The following is a 21,279-nucleotide window of genomic DNA, read 5'->3' as shown; positions in this document are numbered from 1 at the left end:
CTCCAGCTCCTACAGGCAAAGGACAAAGAGATAAGCACAGTGCCAAGAGGCCCTATCCATCCACACAGACAACTTGACCAAGTTGCCATCAGAGGGCAAAATGTACTGAATGTAACCAAACAATCAGATTCCTTGCCAGTAAATACACTAAAGCCTAGTTCTCACTGAGGTAGTCAACAGGACTGAACAGTTCTCTACACTGTCGGGAGGGAAATGCCCTGCATGTAGAAAACTAGCTGAGCCTTCTCCTGACATACTAGTTTTCTTCAAGCAGGGAATATTTTTACATAGAAGAGGAATCAGTCTCATAAACCCCCTCCTGCAGCCTGAAGTGGTTCAGACCTGACACAGGTAAACATGCGGTATACGCATAAGCAGATCCTCCATGTTATGTTTTTGATTTTTCACTACTCCAGGAAAGATACTAGAAACAGTTTTGTCTTTGGCTGGCAAATTGGTCAGACCCTATAATGGGATTGGAGAACCAGGGCATTAAATTAATAGCCAGCAGAGGTGGGATGAATACTTTTTATACAGGCTCCAACTGGGGTCCAGCAGAAAGAACACCATGAAAGCTCTGGATTCCCTCCTGCTATGGTTAAAAACCTGGAATGCTGGAATGCTGCTATTTCCTTCCCCTTCCATTGAGTTTTTCTGAAAGGTAAACCAGGTAAGGTTCTAGACAAGGGGTCCCCAAGGGGGCACCTTTGGAATTCTGAAAAAAGGGTAGTGGGAGCAACCACAGGAGGCAGAGCCCCATACACAGAAGAAGCACAAGTGCAGGGGAGAAAAGGAATAATTTTTAAAAATAAAATGGGAAAGAAGAGTGAGCGAACAAAACTAACGACTGTGGTGGCAAATGCTGCTGAAATAATGTTATTTTAATCTGCACAGTGGCCACTCAGAAGTCCTGTTGGGCAAGTATTTCTAAAAATACTTTGTGGGCACCAGGAAAGGTGTCGGTGGGCACCACATTGGGGACCCCTGTTCTAGATGCCCCCCTCACTCAGTGATGTGGCTGGGTCACTGCCTGCCCACTACTAGACCTGTCTCAACTTACGACTGTGGGTATGAAATCCAGCCCTTCCCTTTAAAACCAAAAGAGATCTTCCAGCTTTTTGAGCCAACAAATGGGTATTTCAAAGCTCAATTGTACTCCCGCATTATGGCTCTCCTAAACTGAAAGCAGCCATCGCAGAGATGACAAATGGATTCTGAAACAGCATTGCTGTGCCCATCGGAAAGCCTTACAAAAAGCATTTACGCCATCTCCCCCTTCAAAGAAACAGAACTTCTTTTAAATTTAGATGCCACTTAAAAAACAACTTTTCCTTACTGTTTGTCCACAGCCATTTGAACAGCCATTCACACTACGGATACAAATTCAGCTTCACCCCCAATCCCCTTCCATTAAGATGCCCGCGGGGTCAATCCAATCGACCGGGTGCTGCCAGATTCTCTAGGGTGAATTAGGGAAGGGTCTGTTAAAAGAAGAGACGGGCCACTCCTTGGTCACTGTCTGAAGCTTCCGCTCCCAGTACATTTTTTTTTTGTTGAGCACTTCCATCTTGATCCGGTGCTCCTCTTCTGCCATCTCGCACTCCCGCTCGATCTGCTGGATCTTGGCCACGTGGACCTCGTTCATCTGGATCAGCTGCAGCTGCAAGATGGACATTTGCTGGTGGTGCTCTTCCTCATGCATCTTCTTCAGGTCGCTTTCTTGAGCGGCCTTTCCGCGGAAGTTTTTATGGCCTATGAGTCTGACCGCCGAGCAAGAGGGCTCAGACTGCGAGGTACCTTCACATACCTGGTAATGAACGAGCTCTTTCTCCTCATCGCACAGGTCTCTGTTTATGACAGTGAAAGGTTCTGGGGAAATGCAAACAGAGAATCATTTGAAGTGATTGCCTGCGTATCCCCTCCCCCCCAAAAAAACCACAAGTGGAGCAATGGTTAAAATACACGGTACAAACTAGAGTGGCCCTGATCTGGATGATTCAGGCTAGCCCATCCTTGTCAGATCTTGGAAGCTAAGTTGGGTCAGCCCAAGGAATACCATGGTTGCTATGCAGAGGCAGGCAATGGCAAGCCACCTCTGTTCATCTGTTGCCCTACAAACCCTATCGCCATAAGTTGGCTATGATTTGACAGCACTTTCCACCACCACCGAACAGAGTAGGTTCAAATGCTCACTCAGGGCCAAACTAGACATGTGCGATTTTTACAACTCAGTTCCCGTGTGCCTGAAAACTCCAAACCCAGAAGACCTAGAGCATGTCTGGTCTGGTCCTGAGCTATGAACTGAACGTGTGGAAAGTCATTGTCTATCTTTCACTTTGCCTCACCGGGAAGCTGTTTTGAAGATAAAACAAGATAATGCCATGGATGCCATCATGAGGTTCTCGCACGAAGGGTGGTACCGCTGTTAGATACTGTAGGGTGGATACTACCCCATCTTACCACTCCACTGAGAAAAAATTATTCATTTATTAAATTACTTATACCCTCAACTTTCCTTTCAGCTCAAGTTTGAAGTTTTCTTCCAGTCTAAGGAGACTACATCCAACTTAATTGATTCTTCTGTTGGAGGAAGGGCTACATAAGTTGGAGGAAGGCTACTTGGAAGATGTTTGGATTCACCCCAGGGACTGCTATATCACCTAAAAACCAAAGCCGTGTCATACCATTTGCTAAAGCCAATTGAAACAACAGTGTGTAAACTTCTGAGTTTTCTCAATAACAATAACTTGAGAGAGAACTGGTTCAAACAGTTTTATAGATGGTACGTAAGACCAATGGACATTAAAACGATGAATAAAAAGGCGGGTGGCCGTTGTTGGAAATGCAAAGAAATTGAAGGGGCCTACTTTCATACTTGGTGGTCCTGTAAAAAAGTCAAGAAATTTTGGATAGGAATCCATCAAGAAATACAAAAGGTGTTAAAATTCAGTTTTCCTCTAGACCCTTGGTATAGTACCCAAAGAATTGGACAAAAACAATAGAGAATTCTTTAATTATATGATTATGGCAGCTAGAGTTGTTTTGGCATCATTCTGGAAGCAAGAAGAAATTTCCGAGTTGGAAAGATGGAGAGAGAAAATGGCAGACTATGCAGTGATGGCAAAGCTGACTTATTTTTTGAACAAAAGAACAGTCAGGGAAGTATAGAAGAAATGGAAACTTCATTATGATGATGCCCAAACGTAACTTCAATATTTTGTAGCGTAACAATTAGCAATAATAATAATAATAATAAGCAATGATAATAATTGATTAAGCAAGAATATAACCTGAATAACCTTATATATATATTAAATGGTTATAAAGCATTAATGAATGATTTAGCAGGTAGTTATGCAGAAAACATTTAAAATACCAGTCGGTTTTTAAAGAAGATGTCGTTTACAGGCTAAGGATTAGCGAAATAAGTAGGATTACTTTTATAAACCGTTAGGCCATTTCCTATGTTTTAATTAGAGAATTAATTATGAGATTTAGAAATTTTCTATAATGGGTTTTCCAAGTTTGACACTTTTATTATCCTAGCTGATACAGAACATAGTTAATGTATGGCACTTCTTGGAAGGTTGGATATACTGGATGTTTGGTTTGTGCGAGCATATGTTTTTGTATTCTTTTTTGATAATAAATTTAAAAATATATATACAAAAAAAGAGTTCTGGACAACCCAAAAGCTGCCACACTGTTTTGTGTCATTTTGGCTGGTCTTAACCAAAACGAATGATCTGGCTCATGTTTTTGAATTTTTCTTTAGACCAATATGGCTGCCTGGAACCTCCAGCTACATCATATACTACTAAAGCAAACCACCAGATGGTGATATTGCCATTGCTAGGAAAGTAGGGAATGACAAATACTTTCACAGACCATAACAATTTCCCCCCCCAAGGCCAAAGCGACATGACCAGAATTGCTTGATATGGTGCGTATCGTTGTCCTTCATTCACCTGCAAGCAGGGTTTCAAGACCCTGCAAAAACCTGTTTGGCCAAAGGCTTCAATGGGAAAACAGAAATGAGAGTATTGTCAAAAGCTTTCAGGGTCAGAGTTCATTGGTTCTTGTAGGTTATCCGGGCTGTGTGACCGTGGTCTTGGTATTTTCTTTCCTGACGTTTCACCAGCAGCTGTGGCAGGCATCTTCAGAGGAGTAACACTGAAGGACAGTGTCTCTCAGTGTCAAGTGTGTAGGAAGAGTAATATATAGTCAGAAAGGGGTTGGGTTGAGCTGAATCATTGTCCTGCAAAAAGTATCAAAGGTAATGTGCTAATCATTGCCCTGTAAGTATCAAGATAATGTGCTAATGAGGGTGTGGTATGTTAAAATGGAACCATTGTATCCTGAAGAATCCTGATCTGTTAATGTGTGAAATCCAAAGCTAATCTGCATGGCTACTGTAGACTGTAGTCTTTGTTAGTCTGGAGGTTTTCAGGACAGGAAGCCAAGCCTTATTCATTCTTAAACTCTCTTCTTTTCTGTTAAAGTTGTGCTGATGTTTATGAATTTCAATGGCTTCTCTGTGCAATCTGACAAAATAGTTGGTAGAATTGTCCAGTCTTTCAGTGTCTTGGAATAAGACCCTGTGTCCTGTTTGTGTCAGTCCATGTTCAGCCACTGCTGATTTCTCAGGTTGGCCAAGTCTGCAGTATCTTTCATGTTCTTTTATCCTTGTTTGTATGCTGCGTTTTGTGGTCCCGATGTAAACTTGTCCACAGCTGCAAGGTATACCAAGACCACGGTTACACAGCCCGGATAACCTACAAGAACCAAAGAAAGGAGAGTGTGTGCCTGGGGAAGCCAAGCCTCTCTTGACGCACTCTGGGCTTTCTTAAAGCTATTGTCTGCCTCCAGTCTCACGGTTCATCTCTCAGGGGAGAGGTTTTCAAACTTTGTTCACAGGAGCTCGATGTCAAAAACATTTGGGTTGGGGTAAGCAGGCAGGAAAGAACTCCCCCCTCCCCGGACTTACCAGAATGACGGGACAGATCACAGGACAGAGAAAAGCTGCAGGAAGCAGCGGACTTTTAGGCCCAGCTGAGGGCAGCCTGGTAATCCCAGCTGCTTCCCATGTGGCTTTTCACGCCAAAGCCCCCTTTGTCCCCTTCAGCCTTTAAACCCAACCAGCAGCAGCACTTAATTATGGGTTTTTAGCTTACCATACATAACTTGCCCATGTATTTATATTCTGCCTTTCTCCCCAATGGGCCCCCAAAATGGCTTACATCATTTTCCTGTCCTCCATTTCATCCTCACAATAACCCTGGGAGGTAGGCTAGGCTGAGAATGTGTGTCTGGTCCAAGGTCAGCCAGTGAGCTTCAATGGCAGAGTGGGGATTCGAACCTGGGTTTCTCAGATTCTACTCCAAAACTCTTAACCCAGGGGTGTCAAACATAAGGCCATATCCGGCCCCTTGAGAGCTCTTATCAAGCCCACAAGCCAACTGAGGCAGCCACCTTGCCACTCTCGATCTGGTCTGGTGAGGCATGACCCAGCCCAACCAAGTGACATTTATGTCATATCTGGCCCTTGTAACAAATGAGTTCGATACCCCTGCTCTATTCATTACACCACACTGGTTCTCTACATGTGCACACACATTTAGAAATGTACACACTCCCTTACAGAGAAAGCTCTTATGGAGAAACATTCCTAAAACTAGAATTCCCATTAGATATACATGAAAACACAAGCACACACACAATATAACATAAAAAGCTGTCTTCAAAACTATAATAATGAAATCAACATCTTCTTACTTCCTTCATTCCTGACGACTTTTTTTAAAAGGTAAGGAGAAAGTTTACCTCCCCTTTCTCTTCTTTCCTTCCAGCAAACCCCCCATCCCTGCTAACCATATAACCACTCGCACCCCTTTCCCCTCTCCTCCGATCTCTCCCCGTAACATGCCATTTCTCCTAACCACCCCCCAACCCTCTCCCCGCTCCGCTGTGATGACAGTTGCCATCATCATTTTATATTTTGTTATCAATAAAAGGAAAGGAAGGAGAGAGACTGTCAAACAAATATATGCTTAAAAGAGAAAACGGGATGATGGACCAGCCACCACAAACCATCTGACACCAGGGCACAAGATTGTTCTTGAAGCCCAGCTCAACAGCTGAACAAACTAACAGTGCCGCGCTTACCCCCTTATAAGTCCGCTGAAGTCAATGGGCTTAGAAAGATGTAATTCTGCTTGGAAGGGCCCCATAAACTGCTTACACCCTATGGCCACATACAAATAAATTTCTCACTGATTACACTGCTTTCACCCGACAACTCTGAAATTGGCATCAGAGAAAGAAGAATGGATGAACAAGGCTTATAACTGATTTCTTTCAGCCTCTGGAATGAAGAAACTACAAGCACAGTTTGCTTGGGTCTGTACCTTGACTGGAAGTCTCCGGCTGATATTCCGAATCTTCCTCCGGTGGATTCTGCAAAAAGTATACTTGCTCCGGCACCATGCTGGCGATCTTCTCCTTCCCTAGGACGTGATTACTGATAAGCGGGCTTATACTCCTTTTTACCTTATCTCGTCTGTCATGGGACATTATTTTCTTGGTCCGTGCCTTGATGTTTTCCCAGCATTTCTTCAGCTGCTTGAAGTCTCGGAGCGAAACGCTGGGCTGGGAATTATATTCATGTGCCAGGGCCTGCCAGGTCCGTTGTTTCAGCGCAATTGTCCGGGCGTCACTTTTCTTGCACTCCAGTACATATTTATATTTCTCAACCAGGGCAAGCAGCACACTCTTCTCCACTTCGGAGAAGTATTTGGCAGGCTTTATCACTTCTCTGTTTTGCATTTTCCGTTCCTTCTCCAGGGTGCCAGAAAAACCTAGGAAAATAAACAGAGGTCTCTTAGATCAGGAAAAAAAACCAACAAATTATTTCACAAGCATCTCATGTTTGGTTCCTACTGAACATACAAAAGTGTGCTATACTGAATCAGACCACTGATCAATCAAGGTCAGTATTATCTTCTCAGACTGGCAGCAGCTCTCCAGGGTCTCAGGCAGAGGCCTTTCGCATCACATAATGTTGGTTCTTTTAACTGAAGATGCCAAGGATTGAACCTGGGACCTTCTGTATGTCAAGCAGATTCTCAGCCTATGAGCCATCACTTTTCTCTAAATGCATACCCGAACACATGAAGGTGTAATATACTGAATCAGACCATTGGTCTATCGAGGTCAGTATTGTCTACTAAGACTGGCAGCGGCTCTGCAAGGTCTCAGGCAGGGGTCTTTCACATCACCTGCTACCTGAGATTGTTTTAATGGACACGCCGAGGAATGAATCTTCTGCATACCAAGCAGATGCTCTTCCACAGAGCCACAATCCCTTCTTCAATCATTCATCAGGCCATTGTTGGAGCACCAGATTAATCCCCACATCTTACTACCCTTATGTGAACACACGAAGCTGTTGTTGTTTTGCAAAATGTTGCATTTCCAAAACGTCAGGTGACATAATCATCCAGCCAGGGCTGTCTGTGCATCATTTGCAAATTTTGCCTTATCCACACTGGAAAAGCCAGTTGCACATTAATTGCTACAGCCCAACAATCGCACAACACCCAGGCATGTGTGGATGCAGCCCTGCTAATCCTGGTATTAAGTTCAGAACAGTTAAATATCACCCCACATGACAAACAACCGATTTATGTTGCTTACTACCAGATGTTGTCATGGCCTCCTAGCTTAAAGGCAGGGTGCCTCAATATATCGGGAATAACAACAAGGCACCACTATCATCTTCATGCAAGTTTCCCAAGGACATCTGGCTGGCCAGAAAGGGATATGGAGCCCATACAGGTGGTGTAAGATCATTCAGTGCCACATGGAGGACAGCCATGGTGGAAAAGGCTCTTTGACAGCTCTGCGCTAGACAGATTTTCTCCAGGTCAGACTGGCTAGTGACCCTGGGAGGTGTCTTGTCTACCCTGTTGCCAAACGCCTGAATAATGGGAGTAATGCTTCCTCTACCCTACTACAGAGCCCACATAGGAACACAGGCCACCAGAGAAGGCCTGCACCCTGCAGATCCATTCTGTTAGTGGAGCTGCATTCCACCGGCAGAAGGAGTCTGCTCCGACATAAGACGCCCAAAGAGCGTTTGGGATTGAGGGAAGGGCCCTTCCGCTGAAGGAAGGTGTCTCTACTGGTGAAATGGACCCAATCTGGAGCTGAAAGCAAAGTGAGTTGATTTAGAGCAGTGTTTCCCAACCTGTGGGTCCAGCCCTCAATATTACTTACCACTTGGCCCTTTTAAGTGGAGATTTATGCATGCCAACCAGACATTCTACCTTTGAGCCACAACCCACAGCTATCAGTTGTAACCACCTGCTTTCTCAATGCTTTTCTGCTGATTTCCCATATAACGCCCATACATTCCAGGGAACATTAATCCAAACAGGCAGCCTTCCTTCTCCCTGTCATTTTGAGCAGCAGAAGCAATTTCCTGCATGAATGAGGACGAATCAGAATCCAATCCATTGTATAGGCAGACCAGCTCAATCCTGTGCATTCTTAGAAGTATATTCCCTGATTTAAATAGGATGCATGGCCAAATAAGCAGGCCAATTTCCAGGTGACCAGCTCCCTGGGATTCTTCCCACCTGGGAAATCTTGACTTCTTAAGAGAACTGCGGTCAGAAATCTTCCTGCCAAGAGGAGTCAGTAAAATCATAGTTAAGTTCAGTACAGCTCTGAACCAACCACACATAGGATTTGCTAATAAAGGCAACAGGCCAACACCAAAGAAAAGCCACATGGCTTCTTGGAGGAAGGCAACATTTTCCTTCACAGCAACCACCCCTGAGATTCAAAGCGAGGGAAGGCCATGCACAATACAGGATTTTAGACCTTTCTAATTTCAAAAAGCCAGAATGTGTAGCATGCCACTGAGCATAACACATGCATCAAACCTGTGGGGATTCTCCTGTGTTTAGTTGGTGGGCGGGAGTGGCTTTGAACGCTAAAGGAACATTCCAACAAATCCTGAGATTTTGCGCTATGTTTGGCTACGTATCCTCTGAAGGTGACTGGAGCACAGGCAGAATTCTGACTTTGTTCAAGGCAGCTACTGGTGGTGGAAGAGGCCGTCAAATCATAGCAGGCTTATGGCGACCCCTCATGGGGCTTTCAAGGCAAGAGAGATGGCTTGCCATTGCCTGCTTCTGCTTAGCAGCCCTGGACTTCCTCGGTTGTCTCCCATCCACGTACTAACTAGGGCCAGCTCCTGCTTAGCTTTCAAGATCTGACAGGATCAGGCTAGCCTGGGCCATCCAGGACAGAGTTCATCAAACTGGCAGTGGAAGACACTATCAAGTCGGCTTTCAAGAGACGAACAGAGGTGGTTTGCCATTGCCTGCCTCTGTGCACAGACCCTGGACTTCCTTAGTAGTCTTCCAGCTCAAGTACTAACCAGGACGTTTTTGGAGGTCTCCTATCCAAGTACTAACCAGGGCCGACCCTGCTTAGTTTATTTATTCATTGTTATTTACTATTTATTATTTGCATTTATATCCTGCTCTCATTCCCAGCAAGCTAGGCTCAGAGCAGGTCACAACATAATTAAAAACATCAATTAAAACATACTTTAAAATATTTCATATTACAATATAAGATGGCATTTCATTTTAATTGCGGCCACTGGACCCCCAAACCAGGTGGGTGGGTCAGTGGGGAAGCCAGCAATTGATGATAACGGAAAGACTTGTGACTGTCCTCAGGTGTAGGCCTGGTGGAACAGTTCTGTTTTGCAGGCCCAGCGGAACTCATTTAGGTCCTGCAGGGAACTGATGTTACTTGGTAGACTGTTCCACCAGGCCGGGGCCAGAGCCAAGAAAGCCCTGGCCCTTGTAGAGGACAGCTGCACACTCTGCGGGTCGATGACCACCAGGAAATTGTTGTTCCCTGAGCGTAAAGCTCTCTGGGGTTGTACCAGGAGAGGTGGTCCCGTAGGTACGATGGTCCCAGACCGTATAAGGCTTTAAAGGTCAAAAACAGCACCTTGAACCTGATCTGATGCTCCAAGATCTGGAAGATCTTGTTAAATTGTGGAACTCCCTGCCCAAAATGTGGTGATGACTGCCAACTTGGAAGGCTTTACGAGGGGAGAGGACATGTTCATGGAGGAAAGGGGTATTAATGGCTACTAGTTAAAATGGATACTAGTCATGATGCATACCTATTATCTCCAGGATCAGAGGAGCAGGCCTATTCTATGAGGTGCTGTGGAACACAGGCAGGATGGTGCTGCTGCAGTCGCCTTGTTTGGGGGCTTCCTAGAGGCACCTGGTTGGCCACTGTGTGAACAGACTGCTGGACCTGAAGGGCCTTGGTCTGATCCAGCAGGGCTTTTCTTATGTTCTTAAGATCTGGAAGATATCGTCAAGTAGCAGCCGACTTATGGCAACCCTGTGGGGCTTTCAAGGCAAGAGACGAACAGAGGTGGTTTGCCATTGCCTGCCTCTGCGTACAGACCCTGGATGTCCTTAGTAGTCTTTTTGTTCAAGTACTAACGAGGACTTCCTTGGCGGTCTCCCATCCAAGTACTAACCCTGCTTAGTTTCCGAGATCCGATTAAACTGGGCTTGCCTGGGCCATCCAGGTCAGTGGGGACAAGTGGGAGGCTTGAGGTGCATCGCCAGGCCTCCTGTAAAAAGGGTTAACTGGGCCTAACCCAGTCTAGCTGGATGCTGAGAAGATCACATAGTTGAAAAACGGGGTGGAAGGTGGGGTTGAAGAGCACAGCTTCCATACAAGCCACTCCACCCCCTTACCAAGGTCCCATGACCCTTTAAAAAACAAAGCTACTTAAAGGACAGTCCACCTCTGCATTACAGACATCCTTTTTTCTTTCTTAGACCGAGGTCTTGAACAATAAAACTTAAATAAGACCCATCTCTAAAAACACCTCCCTTTGTCTCTTCTCTGCAGCCTCCAAAAAACAAGCAACAAAATAAGTAGGACGGGGGTCAGAGTCCTCAAAGAGGAACTGAACCTTTTGCTCCAGAGTTGCTCGAGAAGATGTGGACTATTTGTTAAAACATGATATAATCCATTTTAGCCTGTTGGTATACATAAGGACAGTGCAAAAGGATATGTACCAAGGAGTCCACTGACTGAAGAGGGCAGGGACACAGCCGGTCTGAAAAAGGGATCTTTAGCATACCGCCCAGCAAAACCATTAAAAAAGGGCAATTAAATCTTGAATGCATAAAGAGTCTACATCACTTTGGACTAACCAGAGAATCCATATAGGAAGGAAGATTACCCTTAGATTAACAGGCCCAGGGCAAGTGGAGAACATGTCCTCCGAGCATCAAAATGAGTGTAACTCTTATCTCTAGTATAGATCAATTTGGCCACATGTTTTTTACATTGATCTACAGAAGAAGAGTAAAGATCTGTTACAGACGCCCATAAATGCGGATGTTAGTGCGGAACGTGCGTCACCTGGCCACACGGCATCTATCTGAAAAACATCCCTTTCCCAAAAAATAAAAAATGCCACCTATGACACTGGCGGGCGGGGGGGGGGAGAGATGCAAGTGATCTGCACCCTTTTCACCAACTGCTAGGCAGACCCGGTCCCCCAACCTGTTACCTAGCTGGAGATCAGCCGTGAGCATCTGGGTAGAAAGGCCTTTTTTGCATTCCGCCCCCCCCCAACCTTTCTTGAGAAATAAAAGCACATCCCGTTTCGTCTTTTTTCTTTTCTTTTTTTTCTTTTTTTTTACCAGGCTTTCGTGCATCGGGGCCTTCTTGGCTGCCTCCTTCTCCTTGGCGCCGCCGGCTTTCCCCTCCTTGCTTCAGATCCAAGGGAGCGCCGGTTCTAGCCTGACAAAGGACGCCCCACCGCCCATCGCGTGCGCACCAGCGGCTGCAGATTTACAAATGCCGGCACGTAAGCCACGGTGCAAACCGCGAGCAGGGGCGCCGTTCATGTTGGTGTTCCGAGACGCGGGGAGAAGGGGACGCCAGCGAAATGATGATGATGATGATGATGATTTAAAAGGCAGTCTGCCGCAGCAAAAGCTTTTGCGGATCCGCCGCAGCCTCGGGGATGCAACACCCCAGCGGCAAGCTTTGCCCTTAACAAAGCGCCACCATCTCTCCCCCCCCCCCGCTCTGTTTTTCTCTCCTCCGTGTCTGCCTGGGGAGGGCCGGGCCGCTCCGCCGCCCCTCCCTTTCCCCTGCGCTAACCACTCCCCCCTGCTGTCTCCAAATTCCGATCTGGCGCAAGGCAGCCCGCCGCTGGCCAACTCCGGGTTCCACGCCTCGTGCAATCAAGGCGAGCGCTAAGGCGCGCGCAGAGAACGCGCGTTGCTGCCCTCCTCTGCCGATTGGCCCCCCCGTCCCCCCGTCGATATAGAAGAGCTTGGATTAAAACCGCGCGGAACCCCGGCCGTTCCAGCTCCTCCTCCGCGAGCCAGTTCGGGTTTTGCGGCCTGCCCGGGGGAAAAGGGTTACGGCGCGTGCGCACTGAGGCTTTGGCGTCGGAGAAACGGCGGCGGTCTGCGGAGGCCCGTGAGTGGCTTTAATGGGGGGGGGCACGCGGGGGGGGGGCAGGTCGGGGGCCGGAGCTCCCCTCACCCGGTCGGGAGCCGGAGCGGCGGGGTCGCGGTATCCTTCCGGGTATACAAACTGACCCAAGCTCCGTGTTACCCGAATAACCGTTTCCCCTCAGCGAGGCAAGAAGGCCGCAACTTAACACCCCCCCCCCAACGGCCTTGATCCCGAATCTGGTACTTAGAGGCATACTGCCTCTAAACATGGAGGTTCCACCGAGCCGCAGGGTTGCCAGCTCTGGCCTTGGGACGTTCCTGGAGATTTTTTTTTAAATAAATTTTTATTGATTTTTAAAACTATAAATTCTCCATAATTTTGACAACAATGTAAAAATAGTATCACAATCACAATTATATTAATTGTTGTCTTAATTACCATTAAACATAAAAATAAAACGACTTCCCCATCACCTCCATCTACCTCTTAATAAAGTATTATTATCCTTCGTTAACATATACTGATCCTAGCATTAATTTCATTCTAAAGCTTCATGTTTTATAAAGTTTTACATTCTGGATCAGAATAAAAAGTAACCTTCCATTATTCCCAGATCTTGTACATTATCACAATGATTCCTTCAATTCTCCCCTTTTCCCTAGTTTCTCCAACTCCACCAGTTCTAACATTAAAATGATTTAATCCCTTTATTCTGAAACCTGGGACGTTCCTGGAGATTTTGAGGGTTGAACCTGGGGGTGGTGGCATTTGGGGGAGGAGGGGTGTGGAATCCGTAGAACCCGCCTTCCATAGCAGCCATTTTCTCCAGCGGAATTTAATCTCTCATCTGGAGATCGGTTGTAATCCTGGGAGGACTCCAGGCCCCACCTGGAGGTTGGCAACCCTGACTATTCATTTGCCCCTCTGCGCCCCCCCCCCCTTATGGTGCTGAGTTCTGCTTGGGAGTGTTGGCGCGGCTGTTCATTTTATTTTTCATCTATGGTGAGCCCAACTCGGGTAGGGGAAAGGGTTGGGCGTGGGGTGGGCGCCATGTCCACCAGCATCCCGGTTCTTTCCCAGGAGCCCAGCATTGAGGTCCAGCGTGGTGTAGTGGTTGAAAGTGCTCGGTCGGGCAGAGCCTGGTTCAAATCCCCGCTCTGCATGGAAAGTTGCTGGGCCACCTTGGGCTAGTCGCATCTTCTTGGCCAAACTTTCCTGACAAGGTTGTTGTGCGGATGGCACAGAGGCGAGGGGAAGGTTAGTCGCTTTGGGTCCTCATGGGGTAGAAAGGCAGGGTGCAAACGAGGTCAATAAACATCAGAATGAACACACAGCATTTGTCATGCAATTAATGGGCTGGGTGGTGGTGGTGTGTGTGGGGGGGGGGGAATGGAATCATGGCTCCCCAGCATGCTGTTTTATCCAGAAGTCTGGCAGGAATAGGGGAGACAGATCTACTCCACTATCTTCAGTTCTGCCAAGTCTTGGTAATGCACATCAGATCAGCCATTAAATCTGAGATAATAGATGTGTTACATTTACTAATCTGGAATTCAGTAAAGAGTGTTCACACCTGGTGGTATGTATGATCTCTATTCATTCTTATGGAGAAAAGTGAAGCGCACAGTCAGAGATGGGTTTTTACAGTCAGAATAAGACCTGTTCACTATTCTGGGCTTTATTTTAATTATTTTCTCTCTTGTCTTTCTGTACAAAACACCCAAGGTGGTTTACAGGCTTAGAATAAAAAAGTCAAGAGTGTATACATACATAAAACCACAGTACAAAATACATGATAGGCCAGCAGCAATTGAACATTGTGTGTATGTGTGTGCTGACTTACGGTGACCATGTAGGGCAGGGGTGTCGAGCTCAATTGTTAAGAGGGCTGGACATGACACTTGGTTGGGCCGAGCCATGCCTCACAGGAGTGGGGTGTGTGTGTGTGGCTGCCTCAGCTGGCTCGCGGGCTGAAAAAGAGCTCTCAAGGGGCCAGATCCGGCCCGCAGACCTTATGTTTGACACCGCTGCTGTAGGGTATTCAAGGCAAGAGATGGAAGGTGGTTTGCCATTGCCTGTCTTCATGTGGGCTAAGAGAGTTCTGAGAGAACTGTGACTGGCCCAAGGTCACCCAGCAGGCTTAATGCGGAGGAGTGGGGAATGGTTTGTTTCATATAGTCTGTAGGTACTGTGAAAGCACATTCTAATAAACCAGAGGTAACTGTCTTTGGTCTGAACTTGTTCCTGTATCTTTCATAGTTACACTGGTGGGTTTCTCATCTCTTGAATCCTCTGCTATGGATGATGAAGAAGAGTCCTGGAGAGACAAGCCCGGCAACACCAACCTTTACTACTGTAATGTGAGTGTCATGCTTCATATTAAGAGATCTCAGAATGATTTTAGGATATATTTATACTAATACTTGCATCGATTTTGTACCTGCTATTTAACTGCCATGCCTCCCCCCAAAAAAAAATTTTGGGGGAGAATTCTCTAATACAAAATGTTATGAGGAGAGGACTGACTATTAAAGATGTTTAAATGTCTTTATAATCGCTCTTCATCTGTGTGTACATAAAATCTCTGCCAAGAGAATGTAACATTCTTGTATCTAAAGATGTTGACTCTGGTTTGCTAAAGCTTATGCCACAACTAATTTGTTGCAGCACCACAAGACTGATATTTTGGGCGCAGTTTATTGTATACTATAGATATGCCAGTGAAGTATAACTTCAAGATTAATCTTTAACTTCTCTTATATTTTTTCATGATAACCTTTTTTGCTATAGTGCAGCAAGAACTGTACACAGATTTCTGAATGTACCCAAGAAGTTGACCAATCTGTTGTTTTGATGAGTTCCCTTTTGTCACTGTGCTGGAGTCCCTGTTTGAAATCTGCACTCTCTAGCTTGTCAACTCCAATGGAATTGTATTGGGGTCCCCAACTTTTTGTTCCTGTGGGCACCTTTGGAATTCTGACACGGGTTGGTGGGCACAGCCACAAAATGGATACTGCAGGAGGTAAAACCAATTGCAAAATATCAGGGAGTGAGGTTATGCATAATTCTAATAGTAACTGTTAAACATTTGAGGTAAGAGCTCTGCTTAACAGGATGCTTTTAAAAATGAACTTATGGGAGAGTCAGCATAGTGTAGTGGTAAAGAGTGATGGTTTGGAGTGGTAGACTCTGATCTGGAGAACCGGGTTTGATTCCCCACTCCTCTACATGAGCAGCGACGCTAATCTGGTGAACTGCATTTGTTTCCCCACTCCTACACATAAAGCCTGCTGGGTGACCTTAAGTGGTAGAGAAAGTCGGCATATAAGAGCCAACTCTTCTTCTTCTTTAAAAGTTTTTTTGTGTGTGCTTACACTCAACATACCTTCAGTCACGCAGTGAAGATCCTAGTGCTATGGTGACAGATGCTGCTGAAGCAATTTTTAAAAAATCTGCACATCTAATCAGAAGCTCTGCTGGGCAAAAGCCCTATCTAGCCCTGTCCACTTCCTAAATACACTTGATGGGTGCCGGGGAAGGTGTTGGCAGGCGCCACCTCGCCCATGGGCTCCACCTTGGGGATCCCTGGCTTACATATTTGATGGTAAAATGTTACTTAGTTCAGCCAGTTGTGCTTGCTATGTTTTAAGCTGGGTTTAAGCAGTGCTCTGTACTGTAAAACTCTCAATAAGCACGGATGGTTGTTATATTTGTGAAATTTCTGTTGCCTGTGTATTCTTCTGAAATATGTCATCTTTTTAAAATAAATTATATTTCACATATACCATTAAAATATCTTCTAGATTTGCAAAATCCATTGTGCATCTCCCTTAAACCTGCAGAGTCATTTCCTTGGGTCCAAACACAAAGCGGTAAGAATCAGTTTCTCCATAAAATCATATTATGTTATGGAAAAGATATTGCAAAGTAATAGCATACAGCAAAGTTGATCAAAAATTTTTTTAAGTGGAGCATTCAACCATTTAGGTTCTAGAACTGTTGATTAAGGTAGTTCAGCTGATTACTGCCCACCCTTGCATGACACATGGCAAGACCGAGAGCAGATCTCATGCTTGTCTTGTGCCTCTTCACAGATCTCCTCCGTGGGGAGAAATGAGTGTCTGAGCTGGAAAATACTCGGGCAGCCCATTCTTGGGTGTGTGTGTGTGGGGGGGGGGGGTAGATCTATGGAGGCAGCACAGCTGCGCTACTCCCGGCAGCCAAAAAATAAAATAGAAAGGTATACATTGAAAAATGGGGTAAATGCCACCATTGAAAACAAGGAGGCCATGCCACCAAAAAAGGTGGCGTGGCCATGCCACTACTAAGGGGCGTTCCCAGGACAAAAGGGTTTAGGAAGCTGCCTAAAAGCAGCTCCGTCCCCAGGAGCTCCCCCCCACCCCACGCTGGCACAGGCTCCCACTTTCAGGATTTCGCTGCCAGCATAGCGCTGGTGGCAGAGCCCCGTGCAGGAGCATGGCTTTCAGGCACCGGCGTGTTTGCCCCAGGAACGGCGTAAGTGCCCCTTATCCTGGGATAAATGGGCACTTAGGTTGGCCCAGTTTCACGCCAGCTCCTGTGGAGCTTGACCCACCCCCCAGGAATGCGCTCTTAATTTTCTAAATTGTACTGGTTCATTGCAAAGCAAAAGTGAAACTCAGAACTATGTGATTTAATGTATTGGTATTAGACCAAACTTAATAATTTACAAAAGTTAGAAGCCTTGTGAAAGTATTTAGTAGTCCATCTATCCATATGTATTTGACTTCCATGACTGGTTGCCTATAGTCAATTCCAGCCACAGGTAATCAGGGATAAGGCTATTTATGGGTTTTTTTTTTTTGTTAACATGGACCAGGGATCTTTATTGGCTCCTCTCTGTTTCTGGCATAGCTCTACAAGTTCTTCGGAACATTAGTGATTCAATGAAACATTGCTATCTAAAACCATAGAGAATTGTGTAGAAATCTAAATGAATTCTCTCTTTCTTTTTTTTCTTTTTTTTGGTGCTGTTGTGAAAAACTATAGTTTCTGCATTGGTTTCTCTGAATTAATAGTTTTTCAGAACTGCAGTAATGGCTAAAACAAATGCATGAGATAGAAAAGATAATTTACTTTTTCTAAGTCTGCATTTAGAGCAGGGGTGTCAAACATCCGGCCCCTTGAGAGCTCTTATTTGGCCCATGAGCCAGCTGAGGTAGCCACTAAAAAGGTAAAGATAAAGGTCCCCTGTGCAAGCACTGGGTCATTCCTGACCCATGGGGTGACGTCACATCCCGATGTTTTCTAGGCAGACTTTGTTTACGGGGTGGTTTGCCAGTGCCTTCCCCAGTCGTCTTCCCTTTACCCCCAGCAAACTGGGTACTCATTTTACTGACCTTGGAAGGATGGAAGGCTGAGTCAACCTTGAGCCGGCTACCTGAAAACAACTTCTGTTGGGATTGAACTCAGGTCGTGAGCAGAGCTCGGACTGCAGTACCTCAGTTTACCACTCTGCACCACGGGGCTCTTGTAGTAGCCACTACCCCACTCTAAATCTGGACTGGCAAGGCATGACCTGGCCTGACCAAGTGACATGTCATATCCGGCCCTTGTAATAATTGAGTTTGACACCCCTGATTTAGAGTCTAAATCTTGATGTGTTTCCCCCCTTTATTTGCATTGAAAAATATATACAAATGTTACATTTTTTTCTCCCCCATCAATCTGAAAACCAATCAAGGTGGAAGAAGCTCTGAAAACTCATGGCATTGGTAAGTGTTGAAATATAACTTCTTATGAATGTAAACCTTTATCACCCAGGCCAGAGGTTCTACGAATGGAGATACTGTACAACTGATTACTTAATTATAATGTGATCATTTATCACTCCTTTCCATTTCTTCATTACTTCTGCGGGACTTCCTCTCCTGGTATGCTCCCCAGAGGACACTACGATCTTCAAATGCTAATTTGCTGGTGGTGCCCGGCTCATAGAGTGCCCGGCTGTCCTGTGCCAGGGTCTTCTCCGTCCTGGCCCCTGCCTGGTGGAATAGTCACTCTAATGAGACCCGGGCCCTGCGGGACCTCACAAATTTCCACAGGGCCGCCAAGGCCCTTATATTTCACCGGGCTTATGGTTGAGGGTCTTTTTCCATCAAATGCTGGCCTCCCTCCCCTGCCATACCACCTCTCTTGAAATTATGGAGGTTGGAATATGGCAGGCTCTGCTGTGGCAGATATGTTGCAAATTTTGTGTGCCATCTGATACGTGTTTTCTATTTATTGACTTATGGGGCAGGTTTTAATCATGGTTTTATTGATTTTGTTGTGTTTTATTGTACAATTTGTACTTGTGTGAGCCGCCCTGAGCCTGGCTTTTGCTGGGGCGGGCAGGATATAAGTGTAAATAAATAAATGATATAACTGCACAATATTGTGAAGTGGCTTGTCAGCATTGGACTGGGGCAGCTTAGGGAAGGGCGTTGGAAATCTGTTGGATACTGGAGTATGAATTCCAAAGTTCGTGAGCACCTATGAAATGGAACCCCCTCGTCTATGTGAGTTCTCTCTGGTTTTCTGAGATACATGTTGGCATGGATCAATTCCGCAGTCCCTGAGGGCCAATGTTGCTTCATATTTCACACTCCCAAGCATAACAACTGGTGGAAAAAATATTGTATGCTTTAGCCCTGTTTTACTTAATCTCTTTGCTGCAAAACAGCAAAGGGGGGGAGTTGCAGTAGGTAGTTAAGGGTTGTTCAGTTCCTGCTCACCCCGCAATTTTCACCTCTCACCCCACAATTTTCACCTCTCACCCCGCAATTTTCACCTCTCACATTACTTTCCTCTCACTGGGTTTTTGTCAGTGTACCTGTTGCAAAAGCACCTCTTCCCCACTCACCTGCTCCCAACGGTGTGTTGCAGCAAAAAAAAAAAAAAAAAAGTGTCCAAAAGGGTTATACTACATGCAGCTGCATTTTAACTTGTAGTTTACCCTTGAGCTTTTAGATGGAAGCAGAGGGACCTGTTGTTCTGTGTGATATTTAAAACGCTGGTGGTTGCATATTTAAAACGCTGGTGGTGAAAAGACTGGTAGTTTTTCTCAGTGTATGCAGTGAAAGTCATGGAATTGGCTATCTTGTCAGGCTCTGTACATTCCACATGGATAAAATCATGTGTCCTATGGTGTTTTTATTCACCTTCAGCTGAATCAAGTCATAATTAGCTGTAAGCTATAGAGTAAGTTATGAAGAGAGCCAGAGTGGTTTAGTGGTTAAGAACGGTGGACTCTAATCTGGTGAGCCAGGTTGCTTTCCCCACTCCTGCACATGAAGCCAGCTGGGTGATCATGGGCTAGTCACAGTTCTTTCTGAACTCTCCCAGCCCCAACTACCTCACAAGGTAGGGGAGAGGAAGGGAAGGAGATTGTAAACCAGTAGGATTCTCCTTAAAAAGGTAGAGAAAATTGGTATATAAAAACCAACTCTTCTTGAATGGATTAATCTGCACATAGCAGAATGCTGTTGCTTTGTGCATATGGGGTGGCTTTGAAATCCTGCCAGTCTTTGCCTACTGTCCTATGTATCAGTTGCCTATAATTCCATTTAGATTCATATAAGTCCATATACATTCTCAGAACCAGTATGTGCAACTTGTGAAGAGAGAGCTCTTTTTTTATATATATTGACTTTCTTTTGCAGTTAAGCCTCTGAATCCTTCAGGAGAACCAGTTAAACAACCAGTTAAACAACCAAAAAGCCTTCCAGATTACCGTAAGTAATCTTAACTACAGGAGAATTACACAACTTTAAGGTTGACAAGGAGGAAATTGAAATTGTTCAAGACTTTCTATTCCTTGGCTCCACCATCAACCAAAAGGGAGACTGCAGCCAAGAAATCAGAAGGAGATTGAGACTGGGAAGGGCAGCCATGAAGGAGCTAGAAAAGATTTTGAAGTGTAAGGATGTGTCACTGGCCACCAGGTTAATTAATGCCATCATATTCCCTATTACTATGTATGGGTGTGAAAGCTGGACAGTGAAGAAAGCTGATAGGAAGAAAATATATTCTTTTGAAATGTGGTGTTGGAGGAGAGTGTTATGGATTCCGTGGACTGCCAAAAAAACAAATCAGTGGGTTATAGATCAAATCAAGCCTGAACTGATCCTAGAGCTAAAATGACTAAACTGAGGCTATCGTATTTTGGTCACGTCATGAGACGACAAGAGTCACTAGAAAAGACAGTCATGCTAGGAAAAGTTGAGAGCAGCAGGAAAAGAGGAAGACCCAACAAGAGATGGATTGTGTGAGGGGAGGGGCCGTGGAAGGTACCGCCGGAGTCTTCCCTGGAGGCGCTTGGGGCTGCACCACAAGAGCTTCCTCGGCCTCAGACCAGGCGGAGGGGGAGTCTGAGTCACTCTCTTCCTCCGTGGAAGGCAGGGTCTCTCGTTCTGACTGACGCCAGCTATGAGACTCCTGTCTGCCCTCCTCATCGGCCTCCACCCTTCTGCCTTTATGGGTGCAGTTCCCAACCTTCCCCCTTGTAACCCCACCCCCGAGCCCTTATCAGGGCTGACCTGGCTCTGCCCCCACATCTCACGGGGCTCAGTGAGCTTCCAGGCCTCCCGCAGGCGCGGCCGCTCCCTGGGCAGGCTCGCCCGCCTCCCAGCTATTCATAGGGGCGGGGAACGCCTGCTCGTGTTGTTCCGACGCTCCCTGCCGACTCCACTCTGCCCAGCCGGCGTCTTTCCTCGCCGGCTT

At 45.8% G+C, this 21,279-nt stretch overlaps 1 protein-coding gene across 1 annotated transcript; it reads right to left on the bottom strand.

The window, feature by feature from the left end:
• Positions 1–1,423: 1,423 nt before the first annotated feature.
• MSANTD3 (Myb/SANT DNA binding domain containing 3) lies at positions 1,424–6,866 on the bottom strand. The gene is made up of 2 exons (XM_056857984.1): positions 6,408–6,866; positions 1,424–1,869 (listed from the first exon to the last, which is right to left on the bottom strand). Exons 1-2 carry the CDS (start codon positions 6,823–6,825, stop codon positions 1,460–1,462), a joined length of 828 nt encoding a protein of 275 aa, XP_056713962.1. The 5' UTR covers positions 6,826–6,866; the 3' UTR covers positions 1,424–1,459.
• Between the last annotated feature and the right edge of the window lie 14,413 nt (positions 6,867–21,279).

The sequence above is a fragment of the Euleptes europaea genome, chromosome 11 (genome assembly GCF_029931775.1).
Source record: "Euleptes europaea isolate rEulEur1 chromosome 11, rEulEur1.hap1, whole genome shotgun sequence".
Taxonomy (NCBI): domain Eukaryota; kingdom Metazoa; phylum Chordata; class Lepidosauria; order Squamata; family Sphaerodactylidae; genus Euleptes; species Euleptes europaea.
Note: the sequence above shows the minus strand (reverse complement) of the source record. Positions and strands in the feature narration are given on the sequence as shown.

Coding starts and splice junctions, on each gene's coding strand:
- MSANTD3 (XM_056857984.1), bottom strand. CDS start 6,825: ATGCAAAACAGAGAAGTGATAAAGCCTGCCAAATACTTCTCCGAAGTG. Junction 1,870..6,407: donor GCCGGAGACTTCCAGTCAAG/GTACAGACCCAA, acceptor GCATTTCCCCAG/AACCTTTCACTGTCATAAAC.